Source organism: Sparus aurata, chromosome 3 (genome assembly GCF_900880675.1).
Source record: "Sparus aurata chromosome 3, fSpaAur1.1, whole genome shotgun sequence".
In the NCBI taxonomy this organism is placed as follows: Eukaryota; Metazoa; Chordata; class Actinopteri; order Spariformes; family Sparidae; genus Sparus; species Sparus aurata.
The window spans coordinates 2268361-2278437 of NC_044189.1; the positions used below are offsets into that span (position 1 = coordinate 2268361).

The 10077-nt window shown below is 40.8% G+C and overlaps 1 protein-coding gene across 10 annotated transcripts in view; it reads right to left on the reverse strand.

The window, feature by feature from the left end:
* col14a1b (collagen, type XIV, alpha 1b) overlaps nucleotides 1-9698 on the reverse strand; it is a 292249-nt gene extending 282551 nt beyond the window's left edge. For 7 of the 10 annotated variants that reach the window (XR_003983583.1, XM_030412521.1, XM_030412520.1 and 4 more), the window contains exons 1-5: nucleotides 9566-9698; nucleotides 8900-8947; nucleotides 8459-8622; nucleotides 6701-6815; nucleotides 174-290 (exon numbers count right to left, since the gene is read on the reverse strand). Coding sequence is in view for 9 of the 10 variants with exons in the window: in XM_030412521.1 (XP_030268381.1) it covers nucleotides 174-290; nucleotides 6701-6782 (199 nt within the window). In the remaining variant the exon portion in view is untranslated. The remainder of the gene's footprint in view (nucleotides 1-173; nucleotides 291-6700; nucleotides 6816-8458; nucleotides 8623-8899; nucleotides 8948-9565) is intronic. The other 3 variants (XM_030412519.1, XM_030412518.1, XM_030412523.1) reach the window with 3 other exon arrangements.
* Between the last annotated feature and the right edge of the window lie 379 nt (nucleotides 9699-10077).

The window sequence follows — 10077 nt, forward strand, 5'->3', positions numbered from 1 at the left end:
GAAGTGTTGGTGTTTACACGCTGAGAGAAATAGGTCATCAAAACTGTAATTATTTTACAATCTGTTGATTATTTTAGTACATTTTTGAATGTTTTAAACAACATTGATACATATTGCACCATTAAAGGTATAAATGATAAAGAGCACTTCCTCAGATCGGTGCTGGATCTTACCTGGCAGTGTGGTGTAAACGACCTTGTAGCTTTCAAACGCTCCTTTCGGCTCTTTCCACGACACATGCAGCTTGTTGGAGCTCAGGACTTTGGCACGAAATCGCCTTGGCGATGAAACTGGACGGAGAAACAACAAAAGAAACAGCTTTACATAATAACTGTCAGTTTGAAACTGCTGTAAATATGTGAATGATGAATGAATGAATTAAAGATCCCTGTCATGCATCCTCCATTCCTCCAATACCTTTATATCAGTATTAGAAAAACTGCTGTCATCAGTGTGTATTAGTGGATTACATTCATAACAGTGGAGGGAGTTCAATCCTGTTCAGTCAAAAAGTTCAAATACAAATAACAAAAATAACAATTTTACTGCTTCTAACTGCTTAAATTTAGAAGGGGTTACATCAAAATGCTTCTAGTAACAGATTAAAAGTTCCAAGAACATCTATGTTTCCTCATCACAAACAGCATCGCTGCTCAGGATGTTTAACAGAACTGCAGGTTTCACAGAATCTGCTCTCCTTCTGTTTTACTTCTGCGAGGTCGTTCATCCGTTGAGCACAAAACAAAACTGTGACTGAGTTGAGTTAGACTGAACTCCCTCCAGAGTTATGGTGGCGTACAGGCAGCCGCTCCATCTGTGTTTTTTAACAGTTAGGAAAGGAGAAAAATAGAGAGGGATAATTGTATCTCATCCAAGCGGGAGGATACACATCAGAGAGATTAGCTTGCACAGATGTCACATTAAAAAGCAAAGTCCCATTCGCCTCCTCATCCTCATCTTCCTCATATATCGACCAGCCTGTATTATGCTCGTCTCTGTGGGGATACGACAGGTTTCTTTTGTGTTCCACTCACCGTCGCCATCAAAGCGACGCCCCTGCCTCTCATCCTGATTAGTTGTTGGCCCCGTCAGCCACCTAGAGACCTACCCCCCACTTTTCTCTCTGTATCCTTCCCTTGTATTAATTTTCTCAAGCGTACATCACCTCATCTGTCCCTCTGTCTTTCCCTTTTCTAGATGATCCCTCCCAGATCTCATTTTCTTTCCTTTCTTTTCCTTCTGCGTCTCTGTGCCTTCAAACTGTCATCAGGGGTAAGAAGAGGATGAGGAAAAGGTGAATGCGACTTCCTTTTAACTGCAAGGAGAGAAAGAACAAAGGGCACCAAAGGGAAAGGCGCTGGAATAGCATCTGTTTACTATTCCTCTCCTGTCCTCAGCAGGAGTGTTTGGATGTACAACACAGAGTGACTAGATCCACTGAGCTGCACTATTTCCAGATACATTTTACAATGACCTCAACCTGTGTATAAACCCTCAGAAAAGTCAACAACGCTGTGTCACTGGAACTTTCCTTCTGGCAAACAACAGTCTGATCATATTTCACTGAGCTACAACACAGTGTTGTTGTGTTTTCACATGAAGACGCAGGTTAAAACACTGGAAGAAGGCCATTGTAAAGAACCGCAATGCCAAAAACCACATATCCAGGGTCAACAAACACAACACCCCTTCATTTTCACACCGGCAGAGCCAAATCCCATAAAATAAATATGTATTTAGAAGCAACACATTCCCCAGTCTAATTTGGTAAACTATGAAAAAAAAACAAAGAAAAGCCGAGGGGCAGAAAATAAAATATGAAGCCCACAAACTCGTTCATGTGTTTGTGTCCTCATAATGAGGTGAGCCATCTGCTGTCGCCGACTTCTTTAAATATCTACACTGTGATTGACACCTGGTGGAGCGCTGATGCTCTGGTGCACAAAAAAATATAACGCTTAAAGGGATGGTTCACCCAAAACAAAACATGGGTGAAAAAACACTGAGTTTGGAAAATGCACCTTTTAGAAGGATTTGTGTGGCTGTGTGGGACAAAATGCTGAAGTGATGTCTCCCCATATGACACATGGAGATAACAATATGCATGGCTATTTAAACATTAACATCAACAGATTACTTTTTTGTAATGTGCCGCCCTTGGTAACAAGGCAGCACAAATCTGCAGACACAGTGGCTGTTTTCTTTAGCTTCTCTGAACTGATTTATCCACTTCCCTGCAGCTTCCTCCACAATACAGGATTTAGTCAAGCTGATAAGACCTATCATCAAACACCTCTGCAGCTTTTCGGGTGAACCGCCTCTTTATGCATGCAGAAGACTACTCATGTAGGTATGCAAAGAAACTTGAGTTCAGCACAGGAAGGATAATCCTGATTTCAATGGAGAGAATGTGAGGCCGGCGCATTCAACAGCAGGCAAATATACTTATATACAAACACATATAAGGAATACTGTACCAATTATCTCACCAACCTTGGGATGAGAATGAGGGCTGCATGGGATTTCGGCTCAGGGCTTAGCTCTCTGTCTCGGAAACAAAGGACACTCTCTCGTCTGAAGAGAGCTGCTCAAATCCCAAATGATTCGAGAAGCAGATTTCGCACCTCTCTGTTTACAGTGTGGTTGAAATGTGTTGATTGTGTGTTTGTGTGTGTTATGTGCACCTGTGTGAGCGCATCCAACTGTGCATGTGGATGCATGAATTATGTATCTTTGTCTGCAACAGAAGGAGAGTGCATTCTGTTGTATGCACATAAAAATCTAAGTGAATCTTATTCCACGGAGCTCTCTTGGTTGTTTTTTTCACGCCTTGTAGGAAAACCTGCCGGTTCCTTTGCAGTAGCAAACACACACACACACACACACACACACACACTCACAAAGTCATGGATGTTCTCTGCGAGATGGTATTCTCACGCAGAGACAAGTATTGGATGCTTATAAAAAGAGCCTGGTGAAGACAAAAGGCCTCGCCTGTAAAAATGGGAACTTAATTCTCATCTATTTTTCATGGAGAATCTTGTGCAAACAGCAGAGCCGACTGCTGCCGAGAACTGGAGAGGTGTCCGTCACACCCACCGGGAGTCATGCAGCCGCTCAGCTGCCAAAGTTTTGAGTGAATTCTATATTATCAGTGAGAGCAGCAGAATCCAGGTAGAATTATCAGGTAGAGACAGTGCTGAGCTGAGTACATAAAACGGTAAAACTCTCATAAGAAGCTTTTGGTTTGCAAACATGTCTGAGGAAGACTCCAGGACTCCATGTTGTCAATGCCAAGAGATAATTCCAATTAACATTGATTCATTAACATAACATTTCAGAGTTAGTATATTTACTGCACTGCAGTGTGTAGTGTAGTGCACATTGCTCTTCCAAAGTAAACTAGATAGTGATGTTGGTAAAAAGGAGTCAAATATTTATCTTCTTCATATCATTTTTTTGTGTAATTTTGAAATTCCCTTCTTTTTCTATCTAATACACTGACAACTTCCACGTGTCTTCACAGCTTCTGATAATATTCACTGGAATGTCAGCAGCTCATGAATGACACTTAGAACATGTCACCCAGAAAAAGTACCACTGAAATATACTGACATTTGACCACATTCCCCTCATCTGTTTCCCCTCCAGGTACTCAAACTTTCTTCTATTATTTCTGTGTGCAAAAACACAAGAGGAGCCTCGACAAAGTCTGAGCTAAGCCACTGAGATCACTGACCTTTCACTTTTTTAAGTTTAGTGACTGGTGTTGCGTAAAAGAGTAATTAAAGACATTACTAAGTAATTACTTAACAACAGCCCTGACTCACATGGTTAGCAGTTTTAGGCAAAAAAGAGGAATGTTTCTTTCTGGATTCAACATGCTGGTAAAGGGTTGAGAACATGGGTCAGCATGAAGCATCCATGCATGACTCCACTGAAACAGAGAGAAAACAGCTGAGGAGTTTCTCAGTGGAAGCTCTCCAAGCTGGTCATAACTCCTCAGCTCGTCCTGGCTCACTGGTGTAGCCGAGGTTAGCACACTATGGCCTCTTCACTGAGGAATGCTGCGGTTTCTTTCAGTTTACTCGCACTCTGGCCAAAGCCTTCTGAGTGTCCTTATTGTGACAAACTTATTCTGTTGCACAAGTGCCTGGCTGTACCTTTACTGGGGCAATTATGGTTACAGACTTACTGATAAACAAACACAAAGACTTGTTTGGTAAAGTGATCAGTTGCAATCTACAAAAACTACTTATTATTCGTAGAAACAACAAATATTTGTTGGTTCCAAGTTTTGGTTTTTTGTGTCTAAGTGATAATAAACTGTAAATGTTGGGTCTGCACAGACGCTGCCTGGAGAGCACTGCAGGAGCCCTAAAATCTGAACGTCAGTTAGTATTTGGCAGTTTCAGTTTCCTCGTCTCAAAGTCAACAGGTTTTTGTTAGATGAAACAAAAATGCCACATAACACATTAAAAGGAAAGGCAGAAACCCTAAAAGCATAATATGGCTTTTTTAACATAGTTCCAATACAGAGAAGATGTGCTGCACAGAGAGTGTATAGCTACTGCTAATTTTCAACTCTGGGCTTTTACATGTACAACATACAGTAGCATAAATACAATCTGGTGATTGAATTTATGATACAAAATCATAAATGTCTTGCTGACTTAAATCAATGGAAAAATCCCATTGGCTTTGTCTGTTGAGGAAACACGAGCAAAGCTAACTTCCAGGTTTGCCTACAATAAGACGTCATCCCTGCATCTCAAAATAGAAACAGCAGCAGAAGAATGGTGCCCTGCTGCTGACCAATCAAAATACAGAAGACCAATATCTCTGGGCAGTGGACATGGGAAACTCCTCACTGTTTGAAATCAACATATGGTATAGTTGTTTAGTTTAGCTAATTAGCATGCATTCTGACCTTTCAAACCCCTCATCTGTGGTGTGGCACAGTATCAGCCACTGACTTTATGGTTATGGCTCCATGTCAGCAGGCTTTGGTTCCCCACCACAGAACTGAGCAGGTTCAGTCCTGTTTCAGTTCAACACTGCCAGCAACATTTAAGCCTAAACGTTTTTGGTTGCTGCATCACTACCTTACTGTGCTCAAAGCAAAACATCAGTATTTTGTTTTTATCTTACAATTTCATACCAGATGTGAAACCCAACTAAACACTTCAGGTTTAAAAACAGCTACAACACCTTTATCTTTGATCCAATGTCAGGTCATCTGTATAAAAAGTGAAAAATTCACTCAGCACAGCTAATTAAAGACCCATCATGAATATTAATCCATCATTTGTATTCCTAGAGAGGGTGTCTACTTGGTAAAAACGAGTGTTTAAGACTGTTAATGATGATAATGGTGTTAACGAGACTGTCGAGAGAGACGAGTCTCCTTAGCAGGTAATGAGTGAGGTTATGTGTTAATTGTTGAATAGGTTGAGTGAGTAAATAGGGTGAGAAACGATGTCAGCGAAAACATAATTTAATGAAGAGCTCTTGTATTAAAAGGCAGTGAGGCGCTACGGTAAAACCCACAAAGGCTGTGAACTCATCAGATGTGTTACAATGGAAGAGAGGTTTATCAAAAACTGATTTGCGCAAGGTTACTAAGTTAATTACACACGTGGCGAAAACGCTTTGAAATTTCAAAAATAGATTTTAATCTGTAACCACAGTTATCCAGAAATCTGTCGTAGATCTTCCCCAAATAAATTAAAAAGTTAAACAGCGCTGATTATTTACAGCGGTGACAGGATGTGCCGCAGCAAACCAGATTCTCTCGCAAACAGTCAAACACTTCTTATCAGTATGAATTTTGCTTTTCCCTTTGAGAGAGACACATGTGTTTAAAGGCACATTAGAAGGATACATTGAATAAAAATCAACACTTCGTTGAAAATACACATCTTTGAAGCAAAGCTGCACATCAAATTGTGACACAGAGAAAATCAGAAGTTAGCCTGCAGGATAAAACTGAGTGAAAAGAATGATACCTGCATTCCACAACAGGGCCACACTGAGGTTTACCAGCCGTCGGCTTACAGCCTTTATTATAACGCTCACAGCAGATAAGTGGTGAATGATTTATAGCTCAGTTTGGCACCATTGTGGAAGGAGCCAATTAATTTTTCAGTAAATGAGAAACCTAGGCTGTTCATAGCCTTGTCTGATCCTGATAGGGGCGGGCTGGTCCTGTTTTACATCCAAATGGGAAGCCCTAAGAAACCCTGCTAAGCATCGCAATGGGAAGCCTTGTTTGGCTCAGTGGTAGAGAGTCTCATTTGGCCTCGAAGTCAAAGGCCCCAGGTTGTTGAAGAAAACTATGTTGAAGATAACAGTTATTATGGAAACAACCACTAACTTCAATGAGGGAAGTGTTGGCCCTGTGGGAATCCCTGGTATTCCCATATTGCAACTAATGTAGAAACCGAGTAATCCTTCTTTAGGGATGATATCAGCTAGCCCCAAGTCTACGTGGTGTCGTAACGGTTTAGCACTTGGTTTGAAAGTTATGGGTTGCCCTGAGGGGTACTATGAGGAGACAGCATGATTAGCCCAATTGGCCCTACTATAAAAAACCCAACAAGGCCGTGTTTGGTCCCATGTAGCTGGCTGGTTAATCCTCTATTGGTCTTGTTGACCCTGTTGGCCCTCGAGTGGAAAGCAGGATAGTGGAGGTACTTACCTTGACCCCGCGCTGGTTGAGGGAACAGAGAGATGAGAATGAAGCCCAGCAGGCAGAGGCTCAGTCTGACTGAGAACTGCATCCTGGTAGCCACAAACGAGAGGACACGACACACCTGATGGAGAGGGAGGAAAAGAATAAGAAATTATAGGGGAAAAAAGGAGGAGGGGCAGAGGATGAGACAAGGAGAGGAGGGTAAGATGACGGCAGGTGAAAGGATGTTGAAAAAAGGAGTGAGCCAGTTTGGAGGAGGTCGGGAGAGGAGCGCAGAGAGAGGGGAGAGAGTGATGAGGTAGACGGAGACGAGGGCAAAACAGAGGAGTGGGGAGGAAGAGGAGGAAGAGGAGGAGGGGGAGATGAAGGGATTTAAAGCGTCTTAGAGAGGACTTAAATTCACCATTTGGCAAATTATAAGTGTATTATCCTGGATTACACTGCAATATTAAGGCACCTAGACTTGAGTCAACTTGAATTAATTATGTTCATGTTTTGTTGTCTGATTTCTTGTATGTCATAAATAAATATGTTTCAAAAGCTAATGAATTCCATTAAGTATAGATTTCTTTAGAAAACTGGTTACTATAGCTATGAATAGACATGCATCTCCAGCAGTAAAGCCGGCCCTTGATGATGTATGGACTGCCAAGTTCACTTACATCTCAGCCTCAACGCCCCCCGGCCACCTGCCCCTCCCATCACATCCCTTCACAACTGGTATGCCATTGAGTTAACGGTTTAAATGAGTCCTTCTGGGCTAAGCTGCAAAATCAATATCTTTGAAATTAATGCCTGTTTTCGTCTTCTTTTGTATGCAGAATCAAGAATATAATTATTATTATCATGACACAGTTTCTCGTGTGAGTAAAAGTCAAGTCACACACACAGGCTGCATCAAACAAAAAGCTCAGTGCTCCCAGCAGAAGGCTGAAGGTGCAGCCAGCAACAGAGCTGTCATCTATAATTACTCTTTTTTATTTAGCTCGTCCCAGAAACAGGACATGGGATATTAATAAAAACTGAAGATATGTTTTTTTAATACCTGGAGGCATCAGCATTTGAACAAAATGCAGAAAAGACTCTGCATCTGTAAGGTTGTCAAATCATCACACCTTTTGTTTCCAGCTTTAGCTGCAGCAAATTTCTAATTTATCAATAATATATTGACGTGACTTTACAACTTGGCATTTTCACCATGCCAGCCTGAAGCAGGCTGTGTAATAAATACAGAGTTAGAATTATAGGTGTGTTGAGAGCAGCCCTGCCTCCAGAAAAATCACTACAATATCCTTGAAATATTCCCTCAGGGACTTGCAGCGGCTGTGGCTCACTGTACTGACTTTATGGCGACATTAAAACACCTGGCTGTTTAATGTCCAATTATAATAACCTTGTAGTGACTCAACCTCTATAATTTTATAGGATACTAATGCACGCTTCCAGCTTGATCCATTAAAGGTTGTGTCTCTGCATCAGAACACTGTAAAGTCCTGTAAATACAACAGTAAGCATCTCTGAAAGACCCTGCAGCTGAGAGAAACAGCTGTCAGATATCTTATCAGCAACAAATCACTTGAAGTTTACAGTCAATGAAAAGAGCGGAAGTTTTCCTTAATTGAAACGAGCACAGGTGAGATCTGCACGGTGCGCCAGCAGCAGCTGCGCGCGGATCGGTGTGAGGTGGAGAGAAGAAGGTTTCAGTGTAAAAGCAGTTTGTATTCTGCGGGTTCTGTGCAGTGAGAGAATAAAGAGCAGCTGTACCTCCTCAGTTCTGATCTGTCCCGGCCCAGCAGCTCTCCTCAGGGCAGCTGAATCTGCGCACTAGTCCCCAAAGCGGCTCTGATCCACTCTGTTCACCAACTCTCCGCTCCCAGCCGAGCACGAGACAAGTTCAACCGCACCGTGCACCACACTACCGGGAAGAACTTTCAAAATAAAATACACGATGACGACCATGTCAGTATAAATAAGCAATATTAAAATATGAGTCTCTGCATTTTCTTGTAATGATCAAATCCATGCCATTTCATCAAGGCTCTTTTGCTTTAAACTCCACTATATTAATACATAGATTATGTATTATTACTGTTATTAACATTATTATCTCCAATTTAATGATGCTTAAGTTACACTCTTAAAGGTTAAACCTTGAACTAGCCTCTATTTTGGGTCTCTGCTGAAAAATGACATGCCTATAATTACCTGAGTGCATCCCTGCAACTAGAGGTCAATTTGAAATATCTTCATCACCTGTGTAAGCATAAATGAAAGTTTTAATTTTCACCTTGAAAAATGTACAATTTTAGAACGAATAGCCTTTAGGAACGAGCAAACCATAACAAAACATCTGGACATTATCTCTTCCAACTTTTTTGCTCAAGTAAATGAGAGGAGAATTGAAGAGGTTTTAATACAGAGTATCTCGGAAAATATACTTTGGCAAATTTTAGCCCCATCTGTGCCATCTGAAATGTTGAAGTTACCAAACTACATATTTCAGTGATATGATGATATTAACGTTAACTTATGCAGGGGCCTCTTTCTATAGAAACAAATGCTAAAGATTTAAGCTAACATCCAGTTAGAGTTAACAGTTATTTCTTCTATAAACCGCTAATAACACACTCGTGTCCGTCAACTTTTTTTTTTTTACATTTAATTACTTCACAAAGAAGACACTTAACAACTGACACAACATATACATTTAATGTAAACCTACGTTTAAATATTACAGCTGGAGAAAGTTAAGGTTTCTGATGCAGCGCTAATGTTCGGCTGCTAGCTTAAACAGTTTACTGCTAACGTTAGCTTTAATGTGACTAAACTTTAAGCTAACTTTACTCTATTTAAACTAACACGTTTTCTGACCTTCAAACATCATCAATGCCTTCAAAGTCGAATGACACAAAGTTGAGTCTCTTCCTGCTTGAAAAAATAATCCAGTTTTTCCGACATTTTCTGCTCCAAACTGCCGTTTTTAGCTCCACTAACGGTCAAACTGCTGCTGAAGCTCCGCCCACTGCGGCGTTACTCAACCAATCAGATGATTCATATAAGATTCAGTGTTTTAGCTCCTGCTTTGTTTTGCCTACATAATAAATACAACATGGACATTTTAATAGGTAAACTACATATTTAGTGCTACATGTGATTTTCTCCTTGACCTTAATGTCAACACCTGACCTTGGAAGGTTAAAATGATTCCCTTTGATCATATAATAACAGTTATGACAAGATGATTATCACTGAGGATCTGAGACAAATAATTATGAGTAGACCTCTCAGACAAATCTGACATCACTAAATAATACTTCAAGTTCGAAAACCTTTTATAAAAATATTTGAAATGAGCTAGCAATAGAAGGATCAAGTGCAACCTC